Raw genomic sequence first — 20,239 nt, 5'->3', positions numbered from 1 at the left:
CGATGATCTGCTACGCTGCGACAAACACAGTCATCGGCTGCCAATTGTCAGCTAAACGAGGAAGTTATCGGAACTTTCCAACAACGGGTGTGGGTTGCCCGTGGCCTCGATAATCTCTACCACGATTAATGAGGTTGTCGGCAAAAGTTCTATCGCCGACCATTGATGTAGTCACCAGCGCTCACCGGCCATGGAGGTCGATCGCCAACCACCCGACGTGGTCGTCGACGCCCGCAACAATTAATTTTTATTATTGGTACTTCTTCATTTCCTCAAGGACAAGGAGGGATTTCTTAAGATCGTTTCGTGAATCAAACATGATTTTTGAAATTTTAAAGTGCACAATATTAAAAAAAAAAAATGGGCATGATGTATGTATCAACAAGTTTGCTATGTTTTTATTTCATTCATAACCAATATTAAATGAATGCATGATTACTATTAGCATTAGAGCGCATGAGGTGTTGTCACTATGAGGTTCGCGGTTCAAATCTTAGTAAAGTCGAGGTAAATGTCTCCCTTATGTGCTAGTTATTATTTCAAAGATTAGTAACTGCCCGTGATTTACCTTTTCCGTGTTGGCTCTGGGACGGATTAACGGGGGTGCTGGGATGAACGTATCCACCTTTTGACACCATGATTACTATTACCATTTTGATATTACCATATTTAACAATGTCAATGGTAAGTTTCACCGTTGAACAGAAAGTTGCCATAACATTCACAGGTAATTCATAGAGCACTTTTGGTTATGGAAATGATGCAATTGCCATCAAATTTGCAGATAAAATTATCAAATAAAAAACATGCATCGATGTAACAGAATTCCTATGTGATAGTAATCGAACATATATATCAAATCTATGCTCTCCCAATAACATGATTGTCCATCATGCATTCAACAGGTGCTCTGGTATCAATATTAGATTGAATGCATGAATTGATAAAAATCAAACTCTAAACATTTACTGTGATATGCGAAGATGAATCCCGTTCTTTGTGCCCGTCGTCGGAAGAGCAATTATAAAAACGAAGAGCTCTTTAAGAGTCACAAACCAAATTCTAAAATTGTATTTGGATGTTCCTCTTTAAACAAGTGAGGTATATAGGCAGTTTTTGTAACTGCTCACTCCTCCCACTTCTCCCATGTCCAACACTATAGGTGATCTTTGGGTAGACCTTAACATAGCTGATGATTCAACCTTAGAATTGATCTTAATGTATAATCCAATTAATTGAAGGTTTGATTTAGTCAACTGATGAGTGAGTCAACTAGATAGTCGATTCAAGCTAAACAAAATATTTCTCTTTGTGGGTTAATCAACAAAGTAGCTGAATTGGGCAAGTTCATTTGACTAGACAATCAACTATTCTTCTTACCAAAAGTCGAAAGAAAATTGTTGATCTAACAAATGTTGGTAGGTGCCTTTAAATGGTCTATGAGCTACAACAAATTAGTTGATTAGGAATAGTAATTTCCATTGCTCCAGGGTAGTCAACTAGAAGTAGATGGAGTTGAAATAGATGATCCATTGGCAGATAGAAAGTTGGAGCAATCGCAAAAATAGTTGACTGGTTAAAGGGGCAATTACTTGACCTTAAAGCAGAATATCAATTGTTAACAAAAATTGAAGGTTACAAGGAACTAAAGGAACCTTTTCAAGTATAATGAAATGAAGTGAAAGCAAGTGAAAAAGTTTTGATAACAGCTCCATACTTGTATTTGCTTGCCTCAAAACTTTTTGATATGTTAAAAAGAATTGACATTGGAAACCCACTAAGGTATTTTGAGAAAAACATTTATTGCCCTTCTTAATATATCTCGATTAAACATTATCTCACTGAGGATATCAAAACATATGATTAGCTCCTTGAGCATTTGATTAGTTTTTGCCTTCGAGATGTTTCCATGAAGTTCTAACAACTACTCTCATAACCCTTTTGCAAATTGATATGCTCATAGCAAGAACACTTGATATGTGTGATATTCAGTCTTATCGTTTATTGTGAACTCATCCTTCTACTTCCATCAATGTTCTTACAATTCCTTTCCATCCATGACTTTGGGTATCTTAAAATCATGTTTTATAATAAGTATAATTTTAACTTTTATTTTAAAAAATATCTCCATCCTCTACTTCTAAATTGAGATTTATTTTTAATTTAAATTTTGACGAATGGATGCTCATTCCATCAACCTCAAATAGATTACTCAGCCGATAGTTAATCCTTCTACCATTACTCCCTCTGATATCACTTGCTAACTTTAGATGACTGTAACTCTTTTATCACCTGGTTGTTGGTTCAGCAAGGCCGGCAAGAGGGGGGTGAATTGTCTGCAAAAATAAGATTATACCCTCCTCAAGGCTTTCAACTCAAAGGTGCAACACTATAAAAACTAAATAACAGAAAAAGAAGAGGAGACAAGGATTTAACTTGATTACAACCAAGACGGTTGTTAATTCAAGGCGATTGAACAACTCCACTAGAGTATCTCTTTCACTATAGGCGGAGAAGCTTTTTTACACACTTAGAATGCTTAGAGGTTGCTAGTAATGAACACATAGTTGAATGCTTGAATCAATGTTTATTTCCTAACTCCAGGGGCTTTTATTTAACTCCTGGAAAGTCTATCCCGAGGGTCCAAGGTGCCTCCAACAAGATTCAAAGCACTTCCAACCAAGTCAAGCGGATAAAGTTCTATCCGCGTACAAACGGTCGAGTTGACCCGGGCTGAGGAGTCTCAAACAAGCTTGAAGGCGCCTTAAAGGTTTGAGGCGCCTCCAATCTCGATGAAGACGCCTTGAGCTGCATTTCCAGCTCGCTTTCTCCTTTGCTTTGACTTCCAAAGCTCCGTTTGCTTGGGTGATTTCGGCCAACCGAAATAAGACTCACCCGAATCCAATTTCCAGCCTTCTCCTCGAGCAGTCTTCCGTCCCGGCTTTATGTCCTTCGAACGTCGTGCACATTCTTCTCGTCCACCGGTGTACTCTTCCGCAGCTCTCTCGTCCTTCGGACTCACCGAGCCCGTCGGCTCCCTCCCGTGCTGCGTCTTCCGCTCGACTTCCTACGCTCCTAAGTTCCTGCACACTTAGACACAGGGATCAACAACAAACAGTACCTAGCTAACTTGGTTAATCACATCAAAATAACCACAGGGTCCAACAAAGATTGCTGGAAAAGTGGATAAGCGTTATCAAAACATCTCGGCTCTAATGTCACTTGTTGGTTCAAATGGTGAGAGTAAGGTAATGCTAAGCTTTAGAAGAGGTGGAGATGAATAGCATGTCTACAAATGAAAATAACCTTTTCTGTTGTTGCAATCCCAGCAAGGTCACAAAAGCAGATTAGCAACAAAAAAAAAAAAAACATAAACAAATGCACAAGCATACCACACAATCAGATCGGCAATGCAACGTGGTTCAACAACCCTCCAGCTCCTAATATTATATAATTATTTTTAGCTTTACCAACTTAAATTTATTACCAAACACTAAAAATAAATTTATTATTGATTCAATCATATCTCATGTATTACCAGTATATTTAATATGTGTTTAAATGTACAGCAACTTATAGCAAACTCATAGCCTCACAGCTCTTCGTTGGTGCTATTGGCTTGTCGAAGAATTTTAACTGGGAGGAAAGAAACTCATAATTTAACTCGGGAGGAAAAAAAAAAAGTCATTCCACCTGCCTAATTTCACGAGGACAAAAAATTACCAAAATTCATCAAAGAACATTTAAATGATCCTCCCTCTTATTTTACATCAAATAACTCGGAGAATCAAATCTCAACTCTCGTACAATCACTTTAATGCAATCCATTCTTTCTTGGTTCATCCCTCAGGGTAAGGCATTAGGGAAAGCACATAAAACTACATTAGAGGTTTCAATGAATTACAAAAAGTCTAAGAACAAGATTCTTCGATGTCCAAAAACTTGAACACGTTAGAACAGGACACGAGGATTAGATAATAAACATCTCTGAAATGATACAACCAAGCAAAACATCAAACAAGAGAGCAGCAGAATAGATCCATCCTTAGTTTCTCGGAATTAAGTGACATTTAATAAGATCACCGCTTCCTACTTTGTGATAGAACTCACTTGGCCATCATGATTTTAACAAACTCATCATAGTTGATCTGACCATCGCCATCTACATCAGCCTCACGAATCATCTCGTCAACTTCCTCATCTGTGAGCTTTTCTCCGAGGTTGGTCATCACATGGCGAAGCTCAGCAGCAGATATGAAGCCATTCTGGTCCTTGTCAAACACTCTGAATGCCTCCTTCAACTCTTCCTCTGAATCTGTATCCTTCATTTTCCGGGCCATCAAGTTAAGAAACTCGGGGAAGTCAATTGTCCCATTTCCATCAGCATCAACTTCGTTGATCATGTCTTGCAGCTCAGCTTCTGTAGGATTCTGACCCAAAGAACGCATCACAGTTCCAAGCTCCTTGGTCGTGATACAACCTGGACAAATTCCATAAACGTGTGAGACCACAGTATAACTTACAGAACATTATGGAACTCTCTTCTGCAACAGTCAGTAGCTTAAGGAAATTTCATTCCAAACTATGATACATAGTTTGCATCGGGCCAACAATTAGAAAGGATTTTCTCCGAAAACATCAAAGTGGATTCCATCCAATACAACCTTCATACCTTACAGTACATTTTTTTTTTTGTGTTGTGCCAAAAATAACATTATCGATGATCAATCTTAAAATCCTAAAAAAAAATATTCCAGAAAATGCTGCCAACACTTAGATACCCATATTGGTACCATACTACCAATAGGACAAGAATCTTATTCCTCAACTCATAGAAACATGAACCACAATGAAGCCTGAATAAATTGAAGTTAGCTAAACCATCCTCAACTTCATAAAAAAATTCCATCAAGTTTGTTGCGTTCTCACATTTATCTTCACATTTTGCATGAAGAAAAAGAGAAAAAGCAATAACTTCACCCGATAAGCATTCAATCTTTGAGTCGCAGGAGTTAGTGGTATGAGATGGTAACTAAAGAAAGCAAGAATGCTAATATTAAGTGTTTTCCAACTTGTTAACCTGCTTTAAAGTAATCCTGTCTGGTTTACATCACACATCTTTCATCATGCATGCTAATAATTAATTAAAAAAGTTGTATACGACTGCAATTTACAAGTGTTATCCATGATTATATTACTTTAGGATTTGGTTGTTACAATCTCCTCCCATTCTGCCATCTTTCCCTTAAGGGTGATTCTTTTAACCTATAATGCAAGCAGAATTCTTTCAATTATTCTCCACTAGGCAATTATAATGCACCTAAAAAGGAACCTGGAATGCTACTCTTTCTCAAGTCATTTTTGCTACAAATTAACAATGAGTTGCAGGTATTCCATATACTTGGTATGTGCATGCCTGAAAGATCAATTGCTAAATAATTGAAAATTTGATTGAATATAAATATATCTACAACCATGTTAATTATTTGAAAAGGGCTTTGTTGTATGGTGGAGAAGAATTCCCATAATAGTAGAGGCAATATATGTCTGTATACTTTCTCTCAGACCATGAGATAGGTCTGTCAGTTGGGTTCCAACTTGTTGACATATTCATGACCTAAAAACTGGTGGGGTGTCAGTATGGTGACGAGGATCATGTTCCCTTTAGAATCTCCCTTTGGTTGCCAAGGCATTCTCTGGGTGGTATATACACCATTCTGATAGCATCCTATCCAATTTCCTATTATTGGTCACCGACTCAATAATGGTCGGTCATCGAGTTACCTCTTGCACACTTCTTCACATAAACTTATCCCTTTGAAAAAGAGTTAAGGTTGAAGTGAAGGCTATATATACCTTCTTTCCTAAAGACAATATTGCCATTCTCATGTACTTATGGTTAATTGACAATTACCTCCCAAGATACAACAACTTATGACTCAAAAAAGGAGCACTCCAAAATTTCAAATCCCGAAAAACCTTCCAAACCTTGGAACTCTTTAGAGAGGAAAGGGAGAAAAGAAAACTCAAAAGGATAATTTACACTATTAAGTATATTAAGGAAGCGAAGAGGGATCTATTTATAGGTGAAGAGTATTCCAAGGGGTGAAGGTTATTAATTGAATTAATTAATCAATTTGTTTTTTTCCAGCAGCGATAACTATATTTTAATTAATTGATTAGTTCTGCCGCACAAACATTAATTCAATAATTAATTGATTAATCTTTTTAATTAATCAATTAATTGTGCTGCTGCGCTATATAAATTAATTAATTATTGATTACAGCCAGAGCCGCATCAATTAATTCACCAATTAATTGATCAATAAATTATCTACTAATTAATCATTTAATTAACTAATTAATTCTCAAAGATTAATTGAGAATAATTGATCAATCCTTTTTGAAGTGGGAAAATCCAATTTTCACCCCTTAATAGTCCCCCAAGTGAATTAACACTCGAGAGTTAACATTTGTATATTTCATCCATGAGTCTAGCTTGTTTGCAAGCTAACACTTTCAATCCAATCATACAAGACCAACCCTTCGTTAATTTCTCATCCATTTAAGAAATTAATTTACATCAATCTACTCATAAAACAATTGTCTTTGTTACTATTTGACTTATTGGTTACAAAAATCAATTTTTCAACAATCCCACGTATGAATCGAAATTATAAATAAGTTTCAAGCCTTAAACAAGATTTACTAGAAGACTATTGGTTCAAGAGAGATAGCTTGTAGCTTTGAATATTTACTATAATGAAATATAATCGAATTTACTTTGCTGGAACCATATTTTGAATTGTTCAGCCGTCAGTGTAAACCAAGACAATCATATCCGCACAATAGCCCGCAGGCTTTTGTTGCTTCATTATTGTGTCCGTTTTGGCCATAGACAATGCTTCAGAATTCATAAGTGCTTACAGTTTTAAAGATGCTTTCACTTAGCACTCATATAGGCGATCTCCTTTCATTAGTATCGTGCAATAGCCCATTATACCCTATGTCTATGTGATACAATATAAGAATTATTAAAGGCCTGCTGCTCACCTTTATGTTCCTAAGAATGAGTTGGAGTTATTATTCCTAACTAAGTGCCTCGAATTTGCGATGTTGTCCCTTTTGAAACGTGATCTTGGGATCTCGGTCAACATGGCCACTAATAGATTCATATGTTGGTTTTTGGCCCATTCCCTTAGATGTGCAATATATTTGATCTCTTGTTAGACCTTTTTAATTAGAAGATTTGCATATTTGATGAAAATCTCATCATTAAAGATCTACTGCTTACATGATATTAAGTCTTCGATGAATATGACAAGACGTACCATTTCACACTTGTGTCCTCTCATAGATTCGAGGCTATTGCAGTGAATTATAACTACTAGCACGATGCATATTTATCGAATATGCAGTGAACTCTTTTAGCCCCAATTTTGGTATTCATACCTTAGTCGAACACCACCGCATTCCCACATTTATTGATTCCATGAAAAGGTTATTGACCTTTTTATGACTCGTCGAGAGTTTCATCTCTATCTCAAGGGAATTGTGGTTTGTCAAGTGAACATTTTTCTCCCATAATTTCTAGGACAATCCCAAAACTTATTAACATAGCATTTATCATCTTCTTAGCATACGAATCTCACATTCCACAACACCACTAAGGTGAGTTGGATACATCAATGAATGTTGCTCTTCTCTGAGAAAAAAATCCTTAAATAGTACCATGTATTCTCTTCTTTAATCACTATAGATAATTTTACCTATTTGATTTTTTCAACCACATTTCTAACAATTCAAGGGTCTCAATCTTACTTCTCAGCAAGTCTCTCTAGCTCCTTTAATAATCAATGACAATTAAAGGCAAAGGATGTGATGCCTTTGGTAAAGTTCCCCTTGCATAATACAAGGGGCATTTCTAACACATTCTCATTTGGCCTTTTGATCGGTCCACACCAAAAGCTACAATCGTCTGATCAAAGTGTTGCTCAAGATTGCATCTTTTCTTCAGAATCGCTTAATCTAGAGAGCATATATTCCTTGGTCTTCTGATTTTACTGAGCCAAAGCTATATATACGCCTGATCGGAATGCTAACTAGGGTTGGACTTGTACTCAAGGAATGCTCAAGCTAACATTCATCCCTTGTGTTTTTTTATCAAGCCAAACTATGGCCCTTCGATCAAAGTGTTGATCAAGATGCTTTAATTCTCAAGAACCATCTTCAGTTGTGCAATCGAATAGGGTCACGTCTGATCGGCGAGTGATGTTTGTGCCAAGGAAGAATCTTTGTGCATGGACTAGGGTCATATTCAATCACCATTCACTACAAGACTAGAGAGGATTTTATCATATATTGAGCTTGTAAACCAAAGTGAGTTCATTACCCGTTGGGCACGAGAGCTAAGGTTGCACAATTGCTCGTTTGACCCTATGCCAAGGATGTGCCCTTTAATGAACTCGTGCAAGAGGAAAACCCTTTTGGCTTCGACATAACGGGAGTGATACTAGATCTCTTGGTCAATAGCAACATATGTGATGCAATCCTTCCAACTTATCCATCATTTATCTTATGTTAGAATCAAGCTTAGCTTTTATCCAAGTGACCCAAGCTCCCATTTGAAACCTCTTGTTAGCCCTCTTTTTGGATAGTTTAAAGTCACCATGATCTACTTTGTGTTTTTAGTCTACCAACCCCCCCACAAAACCTTCATCATCATTGTCACACTATACCCATTGTATAGTTTATCATCCAGCCCTTTGAGGGCATGTTTTTTGCGTATAAAATCTCTATTTTCCATGTGATCAACTCTCCCTTTGCTTGAGGTTCATCTTTAGATGTGCTAGCTGTATCTTCCAATAGTAACCTAGAGAGGTATATTTTTCTTTAAACAATACAATATCCTTTACTACCACCGCTTTGAAGTCGATTCCAGAGATCTTCTGAGGTTTCTTTTCAATAAGAGTGAGACCCATGATTGACATAACCGAAATATCATTTTAAGATTATTGGTAGACTTTCTCTCAATCCATGAAATAGGTCCAATAGTTTAGGTCTGGGAAGTCAACTTGTTGACATATGAACGACTCGAACTGGTGGGGTATAAGTATGGCGACAAAGAGCATGTCCCTTTTAGAATCTTGATACACCCCTTTGGTTGTTGAAGCACCCCTTCCAATATTATTATCTCCAATTTACTATTATCAATCAACAACTCAATTATGGTCAGTCGCCGAGTTATCCTTTCGTATATCAGCACACCTCTTCGATAAACTTATTCCTTTGGATAAAAGTTTTAAGGTCGAGCCGAAGACTATGCCTTCTTTCCTTAAAACAATATTGCCATGCCCAAATGCTTATAGTTGATTGACAATCGAATTGGAATATGAGCACTCTAAATTTTAAATCTCGATAAACTTTTAAAGCCTTAGAACTCTTTAGAAGTAAAGGGAGAAAAAGGAGCTCAAGAGGAAAATTAACATCTTGAGTGTCTATTTATTGTAGCAAAAAGTGATTACGCTCACCCCAAGCGCCCCTCATAGCCCGCCCCCAGGTTATGTAAAGGGAGGTAAAATACGGGGTCAGCATATAGCCGATCGCCAAGTTATAACTAGTGGGTGTGAGGTTTTTTTTTCCCAAGCATGTGCCTGCGGGAATTGATCTCTTGCCCTATTATAGCAAGTTTACCACCCTCTAGCCAACTGGGCATTCCGTGGGGACAAGATAAATCTATTTATATTTATAAGAGTGAAGGATAATCAAAGGAGTGAAAGAATCATTAATTAAATTAATTAATCAATTATTTTAAAATTTTCTTTTCAACAACTATTGTTGTATTTTAATTAATTGATCAATTATACCACATGCATTAATTCAGTAATTAATTGATTAATATTTTTTTATTGGCGGAGCCTTCATGCACCGAGTTGCCCTTTAATCAATTAATTCTTCTATCATACCATATACATTAATGAATCGGCTACAAGCCTACAACCGAAGATGCATGCATGAATTAATTCATCAACTAATTGATTAATATTTTAATCAATTGATCTACTAATTAATCAATTAAACTTTTAATTAATCAGTTATTTTTTAATGATTAAGTTTGAATAATTGATTAATTATTTTTGCAACCAAATCTCGAAAATTAGTTCCGATTTCTTAATTAATTTTCACCCTGAATGTTCCCATGCAAATTGACACTCTCAAGTTAACGTTTATATATCCGCATCTATGTATGCAAGCAAACACTTTCAATCTGATCATACTAGACCAACCCTTCATAAAGTTTACACCGGTCTACTAGCAAAGCAGCCGCCCTTGTCCATATTTGACTTATTGGTTATGAAAATCAATTTTCCAACAATATATTCTTTAAAGAGGGTGTTCTATATACACGCCTCAAAGTCTGAGACTTTTATAACATGGAAAAAAAATACTGCAATGGAAAATATAGCACAAACAACTAAATAATGTGAGATTCAGTTTCTAAAACTTCCAGCTTCATATTGTAGTAACGTTGCTCTGACTTTGTTAGATTATTAAAACAAAGATGTTTCATACCCCTTGTAAAGAATTCACAATAGTAAATGATGTTATTCAGATCCTTAGCATACAAACTAAACTAATGTGCGACTCAGCTCCTCAACCTCCCAGCTTTTTAACCTTCCAGCTTCATATTGTAGTAATCTTGCTTTTACTTTGTTAGATTATTAAAACAATGATGTTCCCATTGGAAAGAACTCACAATAGTAAATGATGTTGCCAGATCCTTATCGTATAAATCTACAATACCAACATCAAATATAGAACATTCGCAAAATTCTTACACATCTTATAGATACACGATAGTCTACATTCACCACTGAACAAGCCTTCAAGCAGCATCCTGCATACTGATTGGAAGTTTGACCAACTACCTAAAGAAGCGTATTAAAAGAATAGGCTAAAACGATCGGCTGCCAAATAGGATCTCCAGGATATTGAAAAAACAGGACATTCCTAAAAAAAAATTTCCTTTACGAACCGAAGAACTGTACCCACCAGTGCTAACTCCATAGTCATTACCCCTGAAGACCGACTTTATGAAAATAACAAACAATCTCTAGAAATATGTTCATTGCACACTTATAACTTAGTTCAATTAATGTTAACAAAAATGTACCACATTTGATTTTTTGCGAACAAAATCACAACCCCAGTTTTAGCAACTGATTTGCTAAATCGTCACTTGGAAATTTTATTTACAAGAATGTATCAACAAATTGGAAGATCAATGGTAAATTACTATTCAGACTTGCTCGCACTTAGGATGAGTGAAAAAGATCATCTTTTTTCAGTTATCGATGCGAACCTATAGTTGTGATTCGGGGGCTAAAATAGATCTGACTATAACCAAATACCGACAAAATCAAAAAGGGTCATCAAGGCAAGATGTGCCGCAGATCTAGAAACAGAGAAGGTGGAGGAACAAATTGGATCAAAAGGAAGCATACCATCGCCATCCTTGTCAAACAAACTGAAGGCCTCCTTGAACTCAGCGATCTGGTCGTCGGTGAGCTGCTCCGCCATGGCTTCTACGTCACAACAAAGAAACGGAAAGAGAAAGACCTGAAATAAAGACAAGGAAAAATACAAGAAAAAGAGGAGGAGGCGCGATCGCGATTTCACCGGCGAGGAATGGCACCCGCTTGCACACTCACGCCCCTAAAAGTCCCTGCGCATTCATGGAGGAGATGTTAAATGTCCATTTTAGCCCCCAATTTGGTAAAGGCAGTCAGGCATTAATCAAACGGTCTGGATGAGGCCAGTGAAAAGAGTACAAGTCGTTTGTTCTAAGGTTGGGGTGGTACATGAATTACACATTTATAAATAAACTTGTTGTTCAATTTAATAAATTTATTTTAATAATAAAAATATAGAAAGTAAATAAATTTAATACTAATAAATAATATAAATTAATTTTTAATAAAAAAATTAAAATTAAAATTTAATAAAATTCTTAATAAATAAATTTAAATAAACTCTATAAATTAAATAAATAATCCAATTCAACTTAACTCATTTATACTCCAACTAATTTTAACACATAGATGACTAGTGCTACATGTCATTTAAATATAGATCTGTTACATTAATAATTTTTGAGTGTCGATTCTATAAATATAAAAAGAGATAAATATAAATACATAGACATTAGGTATATAATGTGATAAATTTTAAGTCGTCAATTTTTAAAAATGGATCTATAATGTGCCTAGATAGCCTCGAACGTTGTCACAATTCCTGCTCGTACTCTCCCAACAGGGTGGATCAAAAGAGCAGCACCTTAAAATTCAAGTTTGCCTGTTCGATTTGTGCCGGACATCCCTGCATGCTGCTGCTATTCTTGTTGCTACTCGGCATGCCCTACTGGAGCAGCGCCGCCAATCCTTATACCCAATTGTACCATCCAGTTTAAAGGCTAAATTTTAATCAAGTTAGAACGATGACTATATCTAACTACAGTCATATTGAAACACGTCTTACGATTATGATATCATAATAAGATATTTAAGTTGTCATCAAGATATTTATGATTCAATTCATATCTCTAATATAATCATCTCAATAATCAATGAGACTAATTAAAATTATCATTTACAAAGATTCTATATTTATTTTACAATAACATTGAAACAATAATAATTTCAGTATAAAACATATATTTAACTGTTTAAACTTTTTAAAAATAAAAAATGTTTTTATGAAAATAATAATTGTGGGCATTTTTGATTTGAGCAAAAAATAATAATTGAGGACATATATCATCAAAATCAAAACAACGTATCCATCTCGGCTCAATTTATTATTATTATTATTATTATTATTATTATTATATATATATATATATATTATACTGTTACACAATTAGTTACAATAGTATCTTTAGGATGATCGATGTGAATTAATTTTAAATGGATTATAACTAATTAATATGCTTAATTAATGGGTATAGATTAGAGAAAAGTATAAATTCCATATCGTAGCCAATTATAACGGTTTTGATTCGCATTTGCTATAATAACGTTGAAGTTAAAAATATTCTTAAAAATAAAAAAAAATGAAATTAACGCTATTTCGATAATAAATAAAAAATATACTCACTTTTGATTAAAAATAAAATCCTCCTGATTTATATTTATATTTTTAGTATAAACTAGTGTGATCGTGCACACACGTTGCGTGTGCGTGTGTAATATAATAATATATAAATTATTTGGACCCCAGTAATAAACTAATATAATGGGCTTCCCTATGAAAAAAATATTTTAATTTAATATTATACTTATCTTAGTAAAAAGAAATTAAGAAAAATATATTTTTTAACATTATCGGTGATCCGGTGGTAAGAGTCCGGGATCCCCTAACGAGGGGTTAACGCCACGTGTAGGTCAAAAGGCCAGGTGGTCCGTCGAAGAAGGGTGAGCCGACCGGACTCATGAGAAAAGGGCAGGCCGATCAGTCTGCCAGTAAACATCTGATAGTAAAAGGTCCCCTGACAGGGATCGGGGTTCCGACGCTCAATGAAACAGTAAATAATGACCGAGCGGAAGGCTTAAGAGTGTTGGTGCAACCTTAGGTCAAGGTTGACCTGGTTGACCCGACTCGAGGTGACTTGACTCGAGTTATATTTTGATGTTTGACTTGGGAAGATTGTCGGTGCAACCTTAGGTCAAGGTTGACCTAGTTGAGTTGCATGTTGATGTTTGACACTCGTGAGAGAGTTCTATTCTTGATGTAAGACAAGAATAGATGGTTGGGAGATTATTGGTGCAACCCTAGGTCAAGGTTTACCTGGTTGACCTGAAAAGTCCAAGTATGGAGACTTGGCACTGGAAAAGTCCAAGCAGGGAGCTTGGCACGCGAAAAGTCCAAGTATGGAGACTTGGCACTGGAGAAGTCCAAGCAGGGAGCTTGGCATGGGAAAAGTCCAAGCAGGGAGCTTGGCACGAGGGAAAGTCCTAACTGGGATGTTAGGCAGTTGGAAAGTCTGGTGAGTGAAGCGAGGCGGTGGGAAAGTCCTAACGGGATGTTAGGCAGTTGGAAAGTCACAGTGAGTGAAGCCGGGCGGTGGGAAAGTCCTAACGGGATGTTAGGCGGTGGAAATCCTGGTGAGTGAAGCCCGGTGAAAGTCCGGGTGAGTGAAGCCGAGCAAGGAAAATCCAGATGGATCGGGGATGATCGGACATCCGGTGTTGAGAAAGTCCAAGTAGGTCAAAGGATTGGCCGGACACTGGCGAGGAATTCTAGCAGTCGAGGAGTGACGGATGCTAGGAATGAAGTACCAACAGTCGAGGTTGACCGAATGTTGGTTTGGAAGGCTTGGGACTTGGTTTGGGCAAAACCAAGTCACTAGTTATCTGATCGATGCAGTGACCGATCGTTAACCGATCGATGTGCTCTTGATCGGTATCGTCGATCTGCGGACCGATTAGAAGGTGATCGATAGCCGCGAGAAGGCGCTGATCGGTGCGTGGACCGATCGAGCTTCGATCGGTCGTGGCGGCCGATCCAGGTGGCTCGATCGGTCCGCGATCGACGTAGTACGCATGAATGGTTACGTACCGATCGATGCGGGGACCGATCGGTAGGCCGATCGGTCCTGACGCCGATCGAGGTTCTAGCCGTTGCGTTGCAACGGCTAGTTTCTTCGCTGTCTTCTTCGCAGGTATAAAAGGGTCGAGGGCTGTTGCTGCACCAAGATCTTCTTCTTCTTTTCTAGAACTTCTGTTCTTCTGCTGCTGAAGCTTCTGCTTCAACTGAGCTTTGATTGAGCTCGCCTTCGAAGCTTCGCGTGAGCTTCCAGTCGTCGACCAGCTGCTGCGTTTGGGTTGTGAAGTTGCTGCTTCACCTCCAGTCGACAAGAAAGCAAGCAATTGGTAGAGTGCTATTGTATTCATATTGTATTGCTTTTCTTACTGTTCTTGTACTCTTTGTTTGATGTTGCAAACGTTTGTGGTGAGGTTTCTCCACCCACAAGGAGTATATTGTATTAGCCGGTTCTCCGGGGACTCATCCACCGACGGATTGACTGGACTCGTCCACCTTACGGACACGCCGAGGAGTAGGAGCCCTAATCTCCGAACCTCGTTACATCCTTGTGTTAAGGTTTGGTTTTCTTCCCTTTCGTTTCTTTGTATTTTCCGCTGCGCTAACACGTTTTGTAGAAAGAAACGACGATTTGGGGTCGGCTATTCACACACCCCCTCTCTAGCCGAGTACGAACGATCCTAACAAAGAGAAGGCAGGACGTAATGGGTGCGCCGCCCGGCCGGCGCAGGGAATTATGGCCGTCCGGACGGCGCTCTTCGTCTAGTCGGTCGGACGGACGTCCTGGCCGGCGGTGGGTAAATAGGGACAGGAACATCTGCTGACAGCCGTCAAGTCATATGGCTAGCCCATACTCCTAGACTGACAACGGGGTGTCCTGTTGTCCTATCAAAGGCGCGATGGGACTGTTGAAGTATGGCGTCAGGTAAGCTTTCTGACAAACCCATACCGAGGTATGGGCTGCGGACACGTACGCGCCTCGGTGGGCGTGTAGAAGCTCTTTCACCGCTCTATATAAAGAGCCGCAGACTTCGCCGGAGGTACACGAGATACAAGCTTTGGAGCTACTGTTTCCACCACTTGCTTACCTGACTTGAGCGTCGGAGGGTCGCCGCCGGGAACCCCTTCCCGGCCCGACTTCTGTGCAGGTTCGCCGGAGCTTCGTGAGACTAGCCGGAGATCTACATCAGCAACCCGGAGAGCGCCACGTGCCCAGCGTCCGTTGATTTAGCGTTCGGACATGATCAAATTGGCGCCGTCTGTGGGAACGCTCCTGCATCCGAACGGGAACAATGGACGAGGCTGGACGACAACACACGGTGACGCTTTCGAACGAGGAACTCGACGCTCTGATCGAGATAAGGGCCGCCAAGCTCGTGGAGCAAAAACAGAAAGCCACAGCCGAGCGACCGGAGCAGCAAGCAACATCAGCGTCTGGTGGGTGAGCGGAAGCACCACCGACCACCGTTGCATTTCATCGAGCCCTATTTCGCACCCCTGAAGCCGTACCAGCTCATAGAGATAGGGGATCTTCTTCGGATGAAATGCCTAAACGGGATGACAGAAAGGGGAAAGCCCCCCGAGCGGACGCATCACCCGAGAGGATTAATCGCCAATTTTCAGAGGCTATTCTGCGAGATCCTCTGCCGAAGCACTATGTGCCTCCGACGATCGGCGAGTATAATGGGACAACCGACCCAGATGATCATCTGGGTAAGTTTGATAACACAGCTACGCTCCATCAATACACAGATGGAGTAAAATGTCGAGTTTTTCTTACCACTCTCTCGGGATCGGCTCAATGGTGGTTTCGGAGGTTGCCGGACGGATCCATCACTAGCTTCAAGGAGTTCCGAACGGCCTTCCTCCACCATTTTGCGAGCAGTCGACGCTACCAGAAAACAAGCGTGAGCCTGTTCGCCATCAAGCAAGAAGCCCGTGAATCGCTCCGAGCTTACATCCAGCGGTTCAACAAAGTGGCGATGGACATTACAACGGCCACCTCGGAAACCATGATGAATGCCTTCACACAAGGCCTAGTGGATAGGAATTTCTTCCGATCACTCATCCGAAAGCCGCCCCGAGATTATGATCACATGCTACACCGGGCGAACGAATACATCAACGTGGAAGAAGCGCAAGCGGCCAGGAAAAAAGAAACTCCAACCGAGCGGGCTCCCCCTGCCGAGCGGAAACAGCACGCCGCTCATCAGCCGCCTAGAGGACCAAGGGCCGAAGCAATCCGATCCCCCCACGCCAGGTCCCATGTGCAAGAGGTAGCTGCCGCCTCGCCCAAGCCAAAGAAGAGATGGACCCCGATGTTCTGCTCCTTCTACCGGACGGATACGCACAACACAAGGGATTGTCGAAGTCTTCCCTTCGTGACTCATCCTGTGCCCCGGAATGCCGGACGACGGTCTCCCTCAGTCGACAGGCGACAGAGAACTCATGAAGCCGATCGGACGCGAGCTGATAGGCCACAGCAACAGACTCCCGATCGGCATCGTTCTCCAAGGCAGGAGAATCGCCGAGCGTCCAGAGAACGGTCCCGACCGTCCGCTCGGGAAGAGGAAAATAGAAGCAATACTTCCCGAGGCGAGATTAACGTTATTGCTGGCGGGCCGACCGGAGGAGACTCCAACCGAGCTAGAAAGGTGAGCGTCCGGCAGCTCCAGATTCATGCAGTCGGCTGTAGCCGAGAACGAGCGGAAGGACCCGAAATTAGTTTCGGGCCCGGGGACTTGGAAGGAGTTGAAGTACCCCACGACGATGCTCTGCTCATCAAAGCGGTAATAGCCAATTACACTATTCACCGCGTATTTGTTGACACAGGGAGCTCAGTCAACATCATATTCAAGAAGGCGTTCGATCAGCTGCAAATTGATCGAGCCGAGCTGTTACCCATGACAACTCCGCTCTACGGGTTTACGGGCAACGAAGTTCAGCCGGTCGGACAGATCCGGCTGGCTACCTCGCTGGGAGAAGAGCCGCTCAGGAGGACAAGGACAACAAACTTCGTGGTGGTCGACTCTCCCTCGTCCTACAACGTCATTTTGGGACGACCAGCGCTCAGCGAATTCCGAGCGGTCGTCTCAACCTTCCATCAGAAGATCAAGTTCCCCGTGGAGGACAAAGTGGGAGAAGTACGGGGAGATCAGCTAGCAGCTCGGCGATGCTACATCGAGATGGTCCGAGCAGAAGCCAATTCCGCTCGGAAGGCGCCCCGGATCGAGGTAAACGCCATCACTGAAAAGCCACCCTCTTTAATTTATGAAGAAAAAGAGGAAGTGCAGATTCACCCAACCCGATCGGAGGCCACGACTTTTATTGCAACCGATCTGGAGGAGAAGCAGAAAGAGGAGCTGATCCAATGCCTCCGGAGAAATCATGATGTCTTTGTCTGGTCGACACATGAGCTGCCCGGAATTTCACCAAGTATTGCGCAGCATGAGCTCCACGTCCGACCGGACGCTCGGCCAGTCAAGCAGAGAAAAAGAGATTTCAGCGCCGAGCAGAATGTCATCATCCGGGCGGAGGTGGAGAAGCTTCTAGAAGCCGGCCATATACGCCAAGTGCAGTTCCCGAGCTGGTTGGCGAACGTAGTATTAGTCTCCAAGCCGGGCAACAAGTGGAGAGTATGCATAGATTTCAGGGATCTCAACAAAGCTTGCCCGAAAGACTTTTATCCCCTGCCCCGGATAGATCAACTGGTGGACTCTACGGCCGGCTGCGAATTAATATGTATGCTCGACGCTTACCAAGGCTATCATCAAGTGTTGCTCGCCCGTGAGGATCAAGAAAAAGTCAGCTTCGTCACGGCCGACGGCACCTATTGCTATAATGTGATGCCGTTCGGATTGAAGAATGCGGGAGCCACATATCAGCGCTTGATGAATAAAGTATTCAGAGAGCAGATTGGGCGAAATATGGAAGTGTATGTGGACGACATTCTCATCAAATCCGTCCGAGCGGCTGATCTCTTCAAAGATATGGAGGAAACCTTCTGAACGCTGCGCAAATATGGAGTCAAGCTAAATCCCCAGAAGTGCCTGTTCGGAGCAAAAGGAGGGCGTTTTCTGGGATACATAGTGACCGAGCGGGGAATCGAAGCAAATCCCAGCAAGGTGAAAACTCTCCAAGACATGCCGCCTCCAAGAAATACAAGGGAAGTGCAGCGTTTGACCGGTCGGATAACTGCTTTATCCAGATTCATCTCCAAAATCGCCGACCGGAGCCTCCCGTTCTTCAAAATCTTGCGCAAGGCCACTAAGTTTCACTGGGATGAAGAATGCGACCGGGCGTTCGAAGACTTGAAGGCATATCTGAACTCTCTCCCGGTATTGGCCAAGCCGACCGCGTGTGAGTCACTTTATATGTACTTGTCTTCAACCGAGCACGCAGTCGGCTCGGCTTTAGTGAGGGCGAGCGGAGAAGAGCCTGTGTATTTCCTTAGTCACATTTTAAAAGATGCTGAATCTCGCTACACTGGGCTCGAGAAGCTGACTTTCGCTCTGGTCCTTGCTGCTCGGCGCCTTCGTCCATACTTCCTGACGCATACCATCATTGTCAAAACAAATAGCCCGCTTGGTCGTGTGTTACTAAACCCAGAAGCGTCCGGGCGGCTCATCAAGTGGACGACAAAGTTAAGTGAATTCGACATCCAATACCATCCCCACTCGGCGATCAAAGCGCAATCCTTGGCCGATTTTGTAACTGAGGTGCAAAGGCCGGAGCCAAAAGCTATGTGGAGAATATATGTGGATGGGTCGTCCACTCGGCTCGGAAGCGGGATTGGAATATTGTTGCTCTCCCCTCAGGAAGAAAAGATGCACTTATCCGTCCGGCTGGATTATAAAGCTATCAACAATGAAGCAGAGTATGAGGCCCTCATAGCTGGCTTGCAGGCTGTCCGACATGTGGGAGCCGGTCGGGTAACGCTCCACTCGGATTCGTAGCTGGCCGCTCAGCAGCTCTTTGGTACCTTCGAAATCAATAGTGCTCGGCTCAAGCTCTACGCTGAAGCCTTCGAGAAGCTCAAAGCCGATTTTAGAGAAGTTGTTGTCCAGAAGATACCCAGAGTAGAAAATCAAGCAGCTGATGAGTTAGCCAAACTCGCCATTCAGCAGCGAATTGAAAAAGTACTGTTGGTGGCGCACGTCGACCGGATGGAAGACCTCACATTTCCAAGCGACTGGCGGACACCCATCATAGAGTTACTCCACTCGGGCGCCACACCATCCAATGAGTATAAAGCCCAGCTGCTAAGGAGGAGAGCCGGTCGGTTCACACTCATCGGCGATCAGCTTTACAAAAAGGCTTTCTCACGCTCGTTGTTGAAATGCGTGAGCTCGGAGGACTCGGCTTACATCCTCCAAGAAGTACATCAAGGATCGTGCGGAGGACATCCGGGCGGACGAGCACTAGCTAAGAAGATCCTGCTAGCTGGATACTTTTGGCCAACCTTACAAGCAGACGCCGCTCGAACAGTATCTACGTGCCTTTCGTGCCAGAAGTATCACAACTTCTCCCACCGACCGGCAGAGGAAATGAAGGCATCAACAGTGTCATGTCCGTTCGATCAATGGAGAATGGATATTGTCGGTCCATTTCCGATGGCGACCGGGCAGCGGAAATTTTT

The 20,239-nt window shown here is 41.2% G+C and overlaps 1 protein-coding gene across 1 annotated transcript; it reads right to left on the bottom strand.

Annotated features, from left to right (window-relative positions):
• Positions 1 to 3,859: 3,859 nt before the first annotated feature.
• Positions 3,860 to 11,746, bottom strand: LOC121976158 (calmodulin-3). The gene is made up of 2 exons (XM_042528190.1): positions 11,505 to 11,746; positions 3,860 to 4,480 (listed from the first exon to the last, which is right to left on the bottom strand). The coding sequence occupies exons 1-2, from the start codon at positions 11,578 to 11,580 to the stop codon at positions 4,107 to 4,109; spliced, it is 450 nt and encodes a 149-aa protein (XP_042384124.1). The 5' UTR covers positions 11,581 to 11,746; the 3' UTR covers positions 3,860 to 4,106.
• Positions 11,747 to 20,239: the final 8,493 nt, after the last annotated feature.

Source organism: Zingiber officinale, chromosome 4B (genome assembly GCF_018446385.1).
Source record: "Zingiber officinale cultivar Zhangliang chromosome 4B, Zo_v1.1, whole genome shotgun sequence".
Taxonomy (NCBI): Eukaryota; Viridiplantae; Streptophyta; class Magnoliopsida; order Zingiberales; family Zingiberaceae; genus Zingiber; species Zingiber officinale.
The sequence above is the reverse complement of the archived record's forward strand: the minus strand, read 5'-3'. Positions and strand labels throughout refer to the sequence as shown.